The 15,334-nt window shown below is 43.7% G+C and overlaps 6 protein-coding genes across 6 annotated transcripts; 4 read left to right on the top strand and 2 right to left on the bottom strand.

Moving 5' to 3' along the window:
• The first annotated feature begins 67 nt into the window (after positions 1–67).
• On the top strand, positions 68–806 carry LOC115560060 (histone H2A). The gene has a single exon (XM_030379356.1). It carries the CDS (start codon positions 89–91, stop codon positions 470–472), a length of 384 nt encoding a protein of 127 aa, XP_030235216.1. The 5' UTR covers positions 68–88; the 3' UTR covers positions 473–806.
• Positions 807–1,429: 623 nt separating this feature from the next.
• On the top strand, positions 1,430–2,027 carry LOC115560124 (histone H4). Its single transcript, XM_030379449.1, has one exon. It carries the CDS (start codon positions 1,474–1,476, stop codon positions 1,783–1,785), a length of 312 nt encoding a protein of 103 aa, XP_030235309.1. The 5' UTR covers positions 1,430–1,473; the 3' UTR covers positions 1,786–2,027.
• A 5,512-nt stretch (positions 2,028–7,539) lies between these two features.
• LOC115557207 (histone H4-like) lies at positions 7,540–7,776 on the top strand (the record flags this gene model as incomplete). The annotated part of the gene is made up of 1 exon (XM_030374833.1): positions 7,540–7,776. A coding segment is annotated over exon 1 (237 nt), but the record flags the coding sequence as incomplete, so codon positions are not given.
• A 2,724-nt stretch (positions 7,777–10,500) lies between these two features.
• LOC115560098 (histone H2B 1/2-like) lies at positions 10,501–11,141 on the top strand. Its single transcript, XM_030379416.1, has one exon. It carries the CDS (start codon positions 10,509–10,511, stop codon positions 10,884–10,886), a length of 378 nt encoding a protein of 125 aa, XP_030235276.1. The 5' UTR covers positions 10,501–10,508; the 3' UTR covers positions 10,887–11,141.
• Positions 11,142–11,154: 13 nt separating this feature from the next.
• On the bottom strand, positions 11,155–12,434 carry LOC115559991 (histone H1). Its single transcript, XM_030379247.1, has one exon. The coding sequence runs from the start codon at positions 12,377–12,379 to the stop codon at positions 11,717–11,719; it is 663 nt and encodes a 220-aa protein (XP_030235107.1). The 5' UTR covers positions 12,380–12,434; the 3' UTR covers positions 11,155–11,716.
• Positions 12,435–14,007: 1,573 nt separating this feature from the next.
• On the bottom strand, positions 14,008–14,594 carry LOC115560013 (histone H2B 1/2-like). The gene has a single exon (XM_030379286.1). It carries the CDS (start codon positions 14,566–14,568, stop codon positions 14,113–14,115), a length of 456 nt encoding a protein of 151 aa, XP_030235146.1. The 5' UTR covers positions 14,569–14,594; the 3' UTR covers positions 14,008–14,112.
• Positions 14,595–15,334: the final 740 nt, after the last annotated feature.

Below are 15,334 nucleotides of genomic sequence, written 5' to 3'. Positions count from 1 at the left end.
ATGAGCAGACACCTTGATGGGGATATATACTAGAGCATTTCACTTAATTTGCATTATTCCTCAGTAATCTCAACGAGAGTACCTGAACATGTCTGGAAGAGGTAAGACCGGAGGAAAAGCGAGAGCCAAGGCTAAGACCAGGTCATCCCGTGCCGGGCTCCAGTTCCCAGTAGGCCGTGTCCACAGACTTCTTCGCAAGGGTAACTATGCTCATCGAGTCGGTGCCGGAGCTCCAGTCTACCTGGCTGCCGTGCTTGAGTATCTGACCGCTGAGATCCTGGAGTTGGCCGGGAACGCCGCCCGTGACAACAAGAAGACCCGCATCATCCCCCGCCATCTGCAGCTGGCCGTGCGAAACGACGAAGAGCTCAACAAACTCCTCGGTGGCGTGACCATCGCTCAGGGCGGTGTGCTGCCTAACATCCAGGCCGTCCTTCTGCCCAAGAAGACCGAGAAGCCCGCCAAGAAGTAAACTGAAAACCCATCTACAATAACAAAAGGTTCTTTTAAGAGCCACTCAAATCTACTAAGAGATATTCCGTCCAGAAGGTCAACTGAAATAATTATCTCAAATGATTAGAAGCAGGATGCCCAATTCTGATCTTCTTAAAATCTTTACATGGACCTTACTGTTTATTAGGGTAGTTTCATGCCCATTTTTATGCTAAACATGATGAATGGCCTAGCAATTAGTTGCTGCAATGAGCGCTCAAAGTCTCACGTCTCCAGTAAAAGCAAGAGGTGTTAGAACACCGGTTGTATAAGGGTAATGTTTCATGGGGTAAAGCTTCGCTAGGTATTTATTTGTTCTTTATTACATTGTAGGTTTAGCCTACTGCCGATTCATTTGTGTTTATTATTTATTTTTATACAATGCAAGTATGCTAGATTCAGTAGCCTAATTCCAACTATAAATTGTAAAATCTCCAAATTCACGAAACTTTATTGGTATGATTTTGATATTTCTAGCATAATTTTCTTTCTTCATGCACCCACTAGGATACATTGCTTGATTACCAAAAACAAAAATCTTAAGAACTGAAACGGGTTTAGGTGAAATAACTTTATTGTTTGTTTTCTTTGTATAAATCCTGTTTGGAAAATTTGTGTTAGACACACCACGAACATGCCAAATGAAGCTCATCACACTAATTAGGAAACACTTATCTTATTCTTCATATAATTTGGATAGGCTACATTCACTAAACATTTATTTTTTTTATATGCTGTTTTATCGATATGCTACGAAAGCCATCGCCCGCTCCAAGTTATATTAATAATTTTATTTTTAATCTAGTTGTGTAGAGGGAGGGTTCTGTGCTGAATAAAGGGCAATGGGCGGGGCCTGTAGAGAATGGGAGGGATCTGTAACAGTAGGCTGCCCCGAATCTCTCGAAGGTCCTCAGGAAGCCTTTATAAAGTCAGAGCGCTCGTTCAGCGTCACATTGAGTAGATTACCAAAGCTTCTCGAACATGTCTGGACGCGGCAAAGGCGGAAAGGGGCTCGGAAAAGGAGGCGCCAAGCGTCATCGTAAAGTACTTCGTGATAACATCCAGGGAATCACCAAGCCCGCCATTCGCCGTCTGGCTCGTCGTGGCGGTGTGAAGCGTATCTCCGGCCTCATCTACGAGGAGACCCGCGGTGTCCTCAAGGTGTTCCTGGAGAACGTGATCCGTGATGCCGTCACCTACACCGAGCACGCCAAGAGGAAGACCGTCACCGCCATGGATGTTGTCTATGCTCTGAAGAGGCAGGGACGTACCCTGTACGGTTTCGGCGGTTAAACCATTTTTCGACCAACTATAAACCCAAAGGCTCTTTTAAGAGCCAACCAAATAATTCTAAGAGATTCTTACCATGATCTACGTTTTAGTTTGCGCTGAATAATTGTTATGGACCTAGTATCGGTTGGTGTTAATGCCACAATATTAATAACTTGTGTTGCCTGTTGTGAAAATAGTAAACTGACCTGAAGTCAGATGGTTATTTAGACTAATTAAACGGAATACCGAGAGTAGTTATGGCGGTAGACGTATGACGAATGCCTAGATACATCTAATTCTAGAAACGATAATCCAATTTGATTTCCTATTTTCGAATCTTGACACAAACATTTTTGAACACTAATGTGTTTTTGATTCATCAAAGTTTATTATTTTAGGCTGCTGAAATCCGACATGAATAGAGAGTAGCGCTGCCACTGAAATAAGGCCACTTAACGAGCATTAGAATCTGCCAATAAGGTTAAGTGTGGATTGATTTAAAGAGACTTATAGCGAGAGTTTTAGATGCTACAATGGAAACTCATAAACTGAAATAATACAAATTATGTTCAAAGTAGTCAGCAAATCATCTGTCATTAACGTGAAAATGGATCTCAGTTCTTAGGCAAGTTTAAAGTCAGCTTGGGTTCTTTAGAAATAATATGCGGGGTGACTATTGTAAAAATTTGGTTAACATTTTTTAGCTGATACGTTTTCAACATTTAGCTCAATTTCCTCACATAGTAGGAAAAGGGAACCACGCCCACTGCAGTGGCTTCAAATCGCGCGGCAACGATCGCACGGTTTCTCTTCTTAGTCGGCTGATCCATGATAAGATGAGATAAGACAGCCTTTATTGTCATTGTACAGTCGCCTTTACAACGAAATTGGGAGTTCCAACTGGAGGTGCATTACACATACAAAAAAACAACAAGCAATTTAAGTAAAAAATTTTAAAAAACAAGACAGAAATCACAAGAAAAACATTGGGAACAAGACAAGGACAGGCGTGGTGAATAATAAACACAAAATGTAAAAGGCCGTAAGCATATTCCACTTTATAGAAAGTGAGGTGTATGTGTTTAATGTTTTATGTTTTATGAGTGTTAAGTGTCCTGATTGCCCAAGGAAAGAAGCTGTTGTTCAGTCTGTTGGTTCTGCTCTACAGGCTCCTGTACCTCCTACCAGAGGGCAGTAGGCTGAGCAGGTTGTGGCCGGGATGGAGGAGGTCACGGATGATCTTTCTTGTTCTTGAGATGCATCGAGAGCTGGCGATGTCATCCAAGGTGGGCAAGGGAGAGCCAATCGTTTTTTCAGCTGACCTTATCACCCTCTGCAGCCTTTTTCTGTCAGCCACTGTGCAGCCAGCATACCACACAGTGATGGAGAAGGCCAGCACACTCTCGATGGTGGAGCGGTAAAAGGTCACCAGCAGCTTCTCCTCCAGTCACCATTTATGTAGAGAGGGGAAGGAGCAGCTCTTTGTCTCCTGAAATCCATTATAACCTCCTTTGTTTTTTTTGTGTTAAGGGTCAGGTTGTTTGCGCCACACCACTCCACCAGCCGCTGCCCCTCATCCCTATAGGCCAACTCGTCTCCTCCGGTTATGAGCCCCACCACAGTTGTATCATCCGCGAATTTGACTATTGTGTTGGGGGTGGCTGGGAGTACAGTCATGTGTGTAGATGGCATACAGGAGTGGGCTCTGCACGCAGCCTTGTGGAGAACCCGTACTGAGCATGAGGGTGGAGGAGCTGTGGCTGCCAATTTTGACAAACTGCGGTCGATTTGTAAGAAAATCTTTTATCCGACACAGGTTGCGGGGGGAGGGTGGGGGGGGGGAGTCCAGGGCAGCCAGCTTGCTCACAAGGATGTCAGGGATGATGGTATTAAAGGCAGAGCTGTAGTCGACGAAGAGCATCCTTACGGAGGTCTCCGGGTGTTCCATGTGGCTGAGTGCTGTGTGGAGGGCTGTGGAGATGGCATCATCAGTTGATCGGTTTGCTTTGTATGCAAATTGGAAGGGGTCAAAGGTTGAAGGGAGGTATTCTTTGATGTGATGAGTCATATGCCTCTGAAAACATTTTGCAACCAATGGTGTTAGTGCAATGGGGATGTAGTCACTGAGCTAATTGATAGTTTAATTTTTGGGGACAGGGATTATGGCAGCCTACTTGAGACATGGTGGGATCGTGGCATGTGTCAGGGACAGGTTGAATATCTTAGTGAAGACCACTGCCAGCTGATCAGCACAAGCTTTGATTTCTTCACCAAGCACTCCATCAGGTCCAGGGGCTTTTCTTGTGTTCTCAATGTTCTTTTTTATAACTTTGCTTTGATTGCTTTTCTTTGGTTAAAGGGAAACGTCAACCATTTGCATTAAGCTTTGTATCGTTAGAAACTCACTCATATTTTTGAAGGGTCGTGCATAATTCCGTTATTTTCCCTGGAGACCGGAGAGATCCGTATCGATCTCTAACATCTTCCCTGCCTCAAGTAGCCCAGATGAACCGAGGAGTATCTTTCCTGGCCGCTGTATTGTTGGGGCAGTCCAGTGGGACATAGAGTCTCTGGTGTGCTTCGCCCAACCAGACAATGCTGCACCCAGTCAGTGCCCTGTAAACCGCCTGTTTGTCCCTGTGTCCCTCCGTTCCCAGGACTTGTAGTGCGGTCATTCATCCCGACTCTCCTGCCACCCTGGAACTAGGCGCACCCAAGCCTTCATCCGCCTTCGATTTTGGTGGCCTACCATTGGAGGTGATGTTCATGCCTTTGTCTCTGCCTGTTCCGTCTGTGCACGGAGTAAGAACTCCACACAACCTCCTTCCGGCCTGTTGCAGCCCCTACCCATACCCAAGAGACCCTGGTCCCACATTGCTCTGGATTTCGTTACTGGTCTTCCACCCTCTGATGGTAACACCACTATTTTCACAGTTAGTGATCAATTTTCCAAATCAGTACATCTTGTTCCATTACCAAACATCCCTTCCGCCAAGGAGACGGCCAACTTAGTCATTGTACATGTGTTCAAGTACCATGGATGGCCTGTGGATGTAGTTTCCGACAGGGGCCTACAGTTCACGCCTCACTTCTGGAAAGCCTTCTGCACTCTCATTGGTGGTTCGGTCAGTTTGTCCTCAGGGTACCATCCCCAAATCAATGGCCAGATGGAGTGAGCAAATCAACAACTTGAGACTAATTTGCGTTGCATGGCAGCTGAGAGACCTCTCTCCTGGAGCTTCCAGCAACCTTGGGTTGAGTATTCAATTAATTCCCTCCCATTTGCCTCCTCAGGGCTCTCTCCTTTTGAATGCTGTCTCGGCTACCAGCCCCCCCTATTCCCTGCTCAGGAAGCAGAGTTCAGCGTGCCTTCAGCCCTGGCCTTCATCCGCCGTCGCCGTCAGACAGGGAGAAGGACACGGACGGCTCTGCAGCATGCCTCGGTCCAGATGAAGTGTCAGGCTGACCACCATCGCTCTAAGGCTCCTCCCTATCGTGGGGGACAGCATGTCTGGCTGTCTACCCAGGACATTCCGCTCAGGGTGGAGTCTCGGAAACTTGCACCCCGCTTCATTGTTCCTTACCCCATTGAGAGAATTATTGGCCCCGCTGCTGTCCGTCTAAAAGTTCCCCCAACCTCCGCCGCATCCATCCCACCTTCCATGCCTCCAGGGTTAAGCCCTTTGTCTGTAGCCAGCTCTACCCCGCCCCCAAGCCCCCTCCTCCACCGCGAGTCATTGATGGCTCAGAGACCTTCACTGCTCACCAGCTCTTAGAGGTCCGTCGCCAGGGCCGCGGCCTCCAGTTCCTAGTCGACTGGGAGGGTTACAGTCCAGAAGAAAGGTGCTGGGTTCCACCTTGTGACATTTTTGACCGTTCACCCAATAAAGACTTTCTGGAGAAACATCCAGTTCCCCCACTTAAAACGCCGGGATGCGTCCGGAGGAGGAGGGGTACTGTAAGGGATCCTGATATTCAAGTTCCTGTTTTTTCAGAAACATGTGCTTTTACTTACATTTTGTAGGTCTGTTGGTGGGGTCATGTGCTTTTCTGTTTGTTTTGTACTTTTGACTCCACCCTGTTACTCCTGTCTTGATTCGAATTGCTGCCTCTTTGTGAAAACAGCCGTTGATAATGTGTGTTGATTGGTTTGTGGGTATTTAAGCTCAGTGTGCCAATCAGTCTCTGTTGGATCGTACCAGTATGTTCCCTATGCCTTGCTCGAAATAAACCCAGAGAAAGTTTTTGAAACCAAGCCTTCTGTCTGCAATTGGATCATTTTCTACTGAATGCCTAACAAGTCTTCTGGCTTGAAATGGAGACTGCAAACCGTCTTTTGTATTACGGCTGTGTCTTGTCCAAACTTTGGGTGATGATAGCCCGTAGCCACTGTTGGCAACACTCCAAATCTCTAGGTAGGAGATGAAAACTTACCAATTGCCCTTTCCTTGTCCTGCTTAAACATCCCGGTACCATGCAAAAGTTCACCATTTCCAAAGAAATACAAACGTGGAGTAATTCTCTAATTAGTTCACCAATGAGTTCATAACACTAGAAATGTTGCGTGAACGTGATTTTCAACTGACCTGGATCCCGCAGAAGGAGCAATTCAAGTTACGGTTGGAGAACACGGAAAGACATTGGGAGATGGAGACTGCGTTGAGGAGGAATGAAATTGCGGCAGCCTTCAACCAGTCATTCCTAGGTGTGCTGGGGCAGCTTGTGGAGGCAATGCGGGACGGGCGTTTGTGACCCCAAGACTGGACCGATCACAGAATTTTGCATCATAGGCACTTTTGGCACACAGAGTAGACGTTGCACGTTTTAATTATTGTTTGGATTCTGCACTTTTTTTATATATTGTTTGGATTCTGCACTTTTTTTATATATTGCTTGGATTTTGCCCTTTTTTGACTATATATAGTTGCCTATGCTGTGCTGCATTCTATGCTTTATTTTGGTTTTAAAAAATAATTTCTATACTTGGGATTTGTTTCACAATTTCCTCTTTCATCTGCACTGTTTGGTAAATTCATCACACACAAAAGAACCATACCTATTTCTCCCCATGAAAACGGGATTATTAAATTCTCATTGTGTCCATTCCTGGGTGGTGCTGGATCTCAGTACCCCGGCAACTGAGACAAGTCGAGAGACAGCTGGGGTTGGATAGCAATATCATGGTTCTTCTGTTGAATGGAACGCAACTCGTTAAATGGCAAATGGACTGGATCTTAGAAATGGGTTCAACAGTTACAAGTGTACCAGAAGATGTTTGTGTGCAATTCACATTGTTAAAACCTAATCTGAATTTTGGAATTGTTAATTATACCCATGTGAGGTTTGATAAGGAGGAGGGGGTAGATGGAGGGTGTGGTACGGTTGAACATGTTATTGAGTATTGAATCTTAATGTATTGAGCATTGTGGAAGGAAAATACGAACACTGGTTTAAATTCTTCAAATTAACAGGTTTAATAAATATATATTTAATTGATTCGTTGTTTCCCACATTCTAGCTGCACGGCGGTAATACACCTTCATATTTGTCATCGACCATTAACAAGACATATTTGTATAGTCTTCTACGTTGAAGATGGACATCGTCCTATTCGGATAGGACCCGGAGGTAAGCTGAGTCCCCTCCCTCTCCCTTTGTCCCCTCCTCCTCCCCCTCCTCCTCGCTTTGTCAACTCCGCCTTCTTTTGGCCCCTCCCCCGGAGCTGTCCCTACAAGAAGCAAGATTTTCTCTGTTACGTTATCATTCTGCATCAAAATGTCTGGACGCGGCAAGGGAGGAAAGGGACTCGGAAAAGGAGGCGCCAAGCGTCACCGTAAAGTTCTGCGTGATAACATCCAGGGAATCACCAAGCCCGCCATCCGCCGTCTGGCTCGTCGTGGCGGTGTGAAGCGTATCTCTGGCCTCATCTACGAGGAGACCCGCGGTGTCCTCAAGGTGTTCCTGGAGAACGTGATCCGTGATGCCGTCACCTACACCGAGCACGCCAAGCAGGGGCGCTGCCAGGAATTTTGGGCCCTATGAAAGATTCTAATTTTGGGCCCCCCCCAACATCTATCGACTGTTTTGGTAAACATGGCCCAGCATCACAATAGCACTTCAGTTAGACTTTTCGTTGCCCCTTCATGGAGTATGGGTTTGTGTGACTTTAAATAAGGGTATGAACTTACTTATTAAACGTATTTCATTCAGTTAGTGACATCATGTAATTCAAGTAATAAACTAAGTATTTATAGCCTACTGTCTTTTAGGCAGCAGTCTTATACATATTGTCCAATAGCTGCTTAAACACAATTTTACAACAATGTCCTTCTCTCATGCTAAAATTGGACTTGACCCAGTTTGGTTTCAACACATCAACTTTTCAGCAAATCCAAACACACTGTTTTCCACACAACACAAATACCTATGGAAATCCAATGGAATTTTGTGTTGAAAATAAAGCTGTGTGTACAGATTCACAAATACAGAAATTTGATTGTTATGCTAAAATTGTCTGTAAGCAGCTTGAAACTGTACTACAATTGTCAGTTTGATTATTGATTACCCATTCATGTAGTTAGTGACCTTGCTTTGTAATTGAGAGTACATTACAATGTTAAACCAGTACATGGCAGCATAAGCCTGTGGATGCTTCACAGCCAGAGCCCCAAGAAACCATAAGAGTACTCACAATTTCATACCTTGTATAACTGCAATAGTCTTTTCAGAAGACATGATGCACTGCAAAAAAATCCACCGTTTCTTCTTACTTTAAACACATATTTATTATGCAAGTACAATTTCAAATTCCATAAATAGTACATAAAAAAGATACATTAAAAAGATAGACTCTTATAGGAACTGAATTAACATTACAATTGCTTGACATCAACACAAATATTTACACTTCAGCTTCAAACAATATGAAAAAAAATCTCAATTTACACTGTTCATGAATAAAAAGTTTAATTGCTGAAGTCTAAAGTGCAAAAAATAGCTCCAAGTAACAATCAAAATGTAAACAAAGAACATAATTTACAGTGCAATTGCATACAATATCAATGGATCCACATTGTAGACATCAATAAAAATATACAAGTAACAAGAGTTACAGTAAAAGAAAGAAAAACATTCTGTTTTCTCGAACCTAACGACTGACCGTTAAATACTGAAATATGATCTAGCCTAGAAGGCACCCTCATTCAAAACTTTCATCCTAAAGCAACTAACATCCTGCCAAACTAATGTTGCTTACCTCCTTCTCCGAAATGGAATCCAGTCGTGGTGGCCGTGGGCGGATCTAGTCCTCCTCCTGAAGTTGAAAATGCACATATTTAAGACACGTTAGGTTCTTTTGAAAAAAATATTTTGTATTAAAAGACTAGTTTATCACGGTCGTTCGTCCACATTTGCCGTTTGTTCGCTGTGACAATAAAGGTGGAGTTTTTAAATAGAAAACTATGCTAACTAGCATGCTCTCTTGGAGGCTAATCCAAGAATTCTGCTTGTTAGCCTACCATTTGATAGAGTTTGAAAACGCAAGGTCATTGAGTGAGCATACCTTCTTTATTGGCGAATAATTGAGTGACCAGTTGCCTGCCTCTTTTGGCCCTCTCCTCTTTCTCCCGTCTTTCCTTCAGTTTTTGCCAACCTGACTTCATTTCTGTAGCTGTCACCACCAGCTCACCATCATGTGGTTAAGACCTGACCTCAGCCAGCCCAGCCGCTCTGTACACTTGCTGCCAGTGCCAGCATCTCACATTTCGGATGCTGTTCGATTCAACGCATCGTGCGTTGCGGCTGAACCATTTCGCAAGAGCTCAGGGGGAAGGCCAAATGACAATATGTTAATTAACTAACGAAAACGTTATGGAAATCGACAGTTGTGAGTTTAATACGTTTATTTCCAATTACCATTTCTTTGTAATGAGACATTTAAAAAAAAAAAAAAAAGGCAAGAACGCCAAGAGGAAGACCGTCACTGCCATGGATGTTGTCTATGCCCTGAAGAGGCAGGGACGTACCCTGTACGGCTTCGGCGGTTAAACCAGTCCCTCAACCAACTATAAACCCAAAGGCTCTTTTAAGAGCCACCCAAATTAATTTGAGAAGCTTCCGACTAGTGTGCTTGTAGGCCTATATCATATTATAATAACTTGTAAAGTCGCACTTACAAATGACGCGACTTGTAGTTGAACGCAGCAGTCAGTTTCATGAGCCTTCATTTTAATAAGTACCATTTAACGAAGGCAAACTGTCATTTACTGTGTTATGCATGTTGTCCTTAACATAGCCTACATAAGGAGCTTTTTGTATAAACTGGATGTGAATAATACTTTGACGGACTTTAGCGTTACATTTATTTATCTTACGCCTTTTTCCAAATTTAAAAAGGAAAGAAATGTATTTAAATTAAATTCCGTAGCCTATGTGAATATCCACACAGTCAGTAGGATCGCTAAAGTAATGCTTCTAAGAGGTGGAAATCAAAAGTTAAACACATTTTTTTTTGAGGATAGGATTCATATAGTTTAATGTACCATTCAATATGCATGGTTTTAGGGGCTTTATGTAGGCCTATATAGTGAATCTTTACTACTATTGAACGAATATGCATCCCAACCGACAGGATACAAAGGATCTGTATTCTAGCCAATCACACAAATGGACGGCCCCTTGTTGATCTGCATACGCCTCCAATAAATACGCCAGCAGGTCGCAGGTTTGACCACTAGACAGACATCATGCCTGCTGACGTTGCTAAACCCGCGCCCAAGAAGGGCTCCAAGAAAGCCGTTTCCAAGACCGCTGTTAAGGGCGGCAAGAAGCGCCGAAAGACCAGGAAGGAGAGCTATGCCATCTACGTGTACAAGGTGCTGAAGCAGGTCCACCCCGACACCGGCATCTCCTCCAAGGCGATGGGAATCATGAACTCCTTCGTCAACGACATTTTCGAGCGCATCGCCGGTGAGGCCTCTCGTCTGGCTCACTACAACAAGCGCTCCACCATCACCTCCAGGGAGATCCAGACCGCAGTCCGCCTGCTGCTCCCCGGTGAGCTGGCCAAACACGCTGTGTCTGAGGGCACCAAGGCTGTGACCAAGTACACCAGCTCCAAGTAGACTACCACTTGATCCAAACAAACGGTCCTTTTAAGGACCACCCAATACATTCCAAGAGTTTATCCGTACCAAACCATTTGTCACTGTATCAACCAGATATGCAACGTTTCTCTATATGGAGTTCAATGTGTTGAAGCATTAGTTGCTACTGTTATTGCCATCCTGTTGGGATTAGCAATCGATTTTTTTCTGAATGAGTTTTTAAACATAGGTGCGTCAGTAGTATAATGCAAACGTGAGGTCGGAAAATCACTGAATGCAATAGGTCTATGACGAACTTCACTTAATTTAATGAACTACCCACAATATTGACATGTTGAGACGGACCTTTATGTAGGGATAGTATATAAATGTACGATTGTATACATCTCCATCACGAGATGTCAACTCCTGTTATGACGACGAGGTGTTGGTTGAACCACGTTACCACTCAGCGAGTCTCCTTTTGTCAAAACGTGGGACTGCGGCATAAAATAAACGACCTTTGCCATTCCCGCGTTTTACTTTTCGAATAAGAAGGACTATATTAATATTAATTATGCAGGATAACTAGGCCTACGTGTTTTGTTACACAGTAAGTAGTTGGCAGCTATCATACATTAACTATGTAGGCTATTTAGTATAGTAAATACCAGTAAGTAACATATTGGATCTCAAGTAGATACACTACATAACAGAAGATAAGGTCGATTCATGAGGTAGTGCATTAGATGAAGAGCATATAACAAACGGCTTAGAATTAACAAGAATAAAGGCTCTTAAAGTTGTGTGGTTGGCTCTTAAAAGAGCCTTTGTGGGGCTGGGGTTCAAAATAACCCATGCGGGAACATCTACTTCTTCTTTGGGGCTGCCTTTTTAGCGGTTTTGGGTTTGGTCACCTTCTTCACTGGCGTCTTCTTGGCTGGTTTGGCAGCCTTTTTGGGGCTCTTCGCTGCCTTCTTGGGGGTCTTCACCACCAACTTCTTAGCTGCGACTGGCTTTTTCGCCTTTTTCGGAGTTGCTTTCTTAGCGGCAGCGGGCTTTGCGGCAGCAGCCTTCTTGGCTGCGGGTTTCTTGCTCTTCTTCGGTGTAGCCTTCTTTACGGCGGCGGGTTTCTTTGCAACGGGCTTCTTTGCAGCGGGCTTCTTAGCTTTTGGGGCGGCAGCCTTTTTGGCTGCTGGCTTCTTCGCCTTGGCCTCCTTGTTCAGCTTGAAAGACCCAGATGCACCGGCGCCCTTGGTCTGGACCAGGATTTCTTTCTTGACGAGTGCTTTGATGGTGGTGTTGACGCGGGAGTTGTTCTTGTCAACGTCGTAGCCGTCGGCGGCCAGAGCCTTCTTCAGAGAGTGCACGGAAACTCCGCTGCGCTCTTTGGAAGCAGTGACCGCCTTGACGATCAGGTCGCTCACGCTGGGTCCGGCCTTCTTAGCCTTCACCACCGTCTTCTTCTTCGTTGCTTTCGCCGGGACGGCGGCAGCGGCAGCGGGGGCAGCAGCAGGAGCAAGTTCAGCCATCTTCTTCGGTTGGTATGATTCGAGGGTCGGATCAAAAAGTTGTCCTTGGTGCGCCAGTGGGCTGTCCTTATACACGCGATGAGAACCGTAGAGACTCAACCACGGAAGGTTTTCCCGGTGAGGAAGAAATGTCGCCTCGTTTGTGTTTCCTCCATAATTGTATCCGGATTAAATTCATACACTATGTCAATATTAGACACGACACCGTAACAAACAACAAGAAGACAAGTTATATTTTTACCGTACCAAGTTTTATGAACCGTCGATGTCGGGAATATTTCTTAAACATCGTAGATTGTGACGTGACGTGGTTGTGATATCACTTAGGTTTATTTGAGATTCGTTTATAACAATACGTTAAGACTTAAATAATTCCGGCAGGGCTTTTAAGATGACTGATATTTCAGAGAAACTGTTGGTATGGCTGAATATGTCCTGTGTGTTTGTAGTATAGGCTAAAATGAACGTATTTCGTGGCTGGTAAACACAGGCTTTAATGTAGGGTTGCATATAGCAGCCAGGACAATCAGACACGTGGATTTAAAATACATTGCCTATCTTTGTCATCAGGATTATAAGGCTTAACATTGCATGTTTAACATAAGACGTGGTCGTTTATATTGTGAAAACTTTACATGTTCCAGATCAATAATGAACCAAACCACGAAGCCAGGCTAATGAATCATTGCTTTTCGTTTCAGTTAGGACAGGTTTGCCGTCAAATAGTTGTATTTATTTATGTAGTGGTAATAGGCCTATTTGAGTTCCAAATATGAGTGAAACTACACATTAAAATATATTGCCTACGCAAATAAATGACAACCCTTTTCATTCAACTCTGTAAATGCAAGTCAATCAGGCCCGACAAGGACAAGCAATGAGTGCAATGCAGTAGGCCTACTCGTCTTTACGTTTAGTTGTTTTATGTATTTAAGTTCTAAATAATAAACTAAAATATTTTACACTGACAAGTTTTCACATGTCTGGCTTTTCACAACACTTGCGTTTAGGCCTACTCTAATAACCACTCAATGAGTTATCACTAGTGTACAGGCCTAATAGAAGATTCCCCTTGGACATCAAATCTCAGAGTTCTTATAGTAGGGTTGTGTTCCTAAAAAGGACCATAGGTTTCAGATTAAGTAAAGATGTTTAGTCCTACTGCCAACTGCGCAAATACTTATCTGGATAGTCACTCTGAAAACATAGCGTCTAAACAGCACCTCTGTTTAGTGGGCATCTTTGATGCAAATAAACGTAGGCTATATTGTAGCGTATTTGGGTGGTCCTTATAAGGACCATTTGTTTAAGATTAATTTATGTTTACATGGAGCAGGTGTACTTGGTGACAGCCAGGCCTAACAAAGGTTTTCAATATCTGGAAGCTGTATGATAAGCTCTTAAAATAGACTAAGTGTTTTCATTTAGCTATAGATTTTCCAAGCCTCATGGAATAAGCAAGCGGTGCAGGAACAGCGCAATAATTTATTGGGCAGTTTAGGTAGTCTAAATAAATCACAGCTACATTGCAGATATATTCGTGGGCATCCAGTCATTTTCTGTTCATAATTTAGCCCCTTTTTTAGAGAGGGTGAAAGGCATTCATGACTTGATCTTGCTTTAACGAGGAAATTAATCGGAAAATAAAATGTTTTTGATTCAAATAAGGAAACTCTTGTAGTGTAGTTAGGTGGTCCTTAAAAGGACCGTTTGTTTAAGATAAGGTGGCAAGTTTACTTGGAGCTGGTGTACTTGGTCACAGCCTTGGTGCCCTCAGACACGGCGTGCTTGGCCAGCTCACCGGGGAGCAGCAGGCGGACGGCGGTCTGGATCTCCCTGGAGGTGATGGTGGAGCGCTTGTTGTAGTGAGCCAGACGAGAGGCCTCACCGGCGATGCGCTCAAAGATGTCGTTGACGAAGGAGTTCATGATTCCCATCGCCTTGGAGGAGATACCGGTGTCGGGGTGGACCTGCTTCAGCACCTTGTACACGTAGATGGCATAGCTCTCCTTCCTGGTCTTTCTGCGCTTCTTGCCGCCTTTCACTGCGGTCTTAGATACGGCTTTCTTGGAGCCTTTCTTGGGCGCGGGTTTGGCAACTTCAGCAGGCATGATGTCTGTAGAAAATGAGACAGCGTTCGACTTCAGTATATATAGGAGGAGCATGCAAATCAGCAAGGGGAAATGCATTTGTGTGATTGGCTAGAATGCAGGAGTGTTTCGACTGGATGACGTCGCAGTTGATGAAGCAAATAATTAACCGCGCATCAAAATAACCGCGCGCGGGCTTTCTAAATAATATGATCGTATATATATATATATATATATAGGCCTATATATATTTCTTTTTTTTCTTTTTTTTTTTCTCGTATTTCAAGTTCTGTGTTAGATTAATTTATTCCTAGGCATTTGTTTTGATATTAAGTGTAGTAAGTGTATTTGTTTTTTATCTTAAAGAGCAAGCCAGTACCTATACTCTATAAGATGGAATTCCGAAAAAATTAAAAGGCCCCAGCCAACGTTTTTTCCATGTGGAAGTGTAACGTTCAACTCCTGTGTTTTGAGAATGGCTATAGAGAACATTTCCTTTTTTTTCCCCCTGGAATTGTATATTTCGGCAACAGAGCTAAAGATAGAGATTAGTCGTTTTTGATCATGTTTACAACTTGGCTTAAAAGTTATGCAAAACGTATGAGGATGCCCTATCTGGAGATATGTGGCTATCATCAATGTGAAAACCATCAAACTTATTTGGGTGGCTCTTAGAAGAGCCCTTGGGTTTATAGGTGGTTCATTGTGTCAAAACTCAACACACAAGCAAATAAGACAACAACACTGGGAAATAAACCATTCACATCTATGTCAAATTGAAACTCGGCTATCGAAACCTAACAATTCTTTGTAAAAATGGCACTCTGATGTCAAAATGAAACACACTTCCATCATATGAATACAC

Source organism: Gadus morhua, chromosome 2 (genome assembly GCF_902167405.1).
Source record: "Gadus morhua chromosome 2, gadMor3.0, whole genome shotgun sequence".
NCBI lineage: Eukaryota > Metazoa > Chordata > Actinopteri > Gadiformes > Gadidae > Gadus > Gadus morhua.
Note: the sequence above shows the minus strand (reverse complement) of the source record. Positions and strands in the feature narration are given on the sequence as shown.

Bases quoted from the DNA above. Each gene is read 5' to 3' on its own strand.
- LOC115560060 (XM_030379356.1), top strand. From the start codon at position 89: ATGTCTGGAAGAGGTAAGACCGGAGGAAAAGCGAGAGCCAAGGCTAAG.
- LOC115560124 (XM_030379449.1), top strand. From the start codon at position 1,474: ATGTCTGGACGCGGCAAAGGCGGAAAGGGGCTCGGAAAAGGAGGCGCC.
- LOC115560098 (XM_030379416.1), top strand. From the start codon at position 10,509: ATGCCTGCTGACGTTGCTAAACCCGCGCCCAAGAAGGGCTCCAAGAAA.
- LOC115559991 (XM_030379247.1), bottom strand. From the start codon at position 12,379: ATGGCTGAACTTGCTCCTGCTGCTGCCCCCGCTGCCGCTGCCGCCGTC.
- LOC115560013 (XM_030379286.1), bottom strand. From the start codon at position 14,568: ATGCATTTCCCCTTGCTGATTTGCATGCTCCTCCTATATATACTGAAG.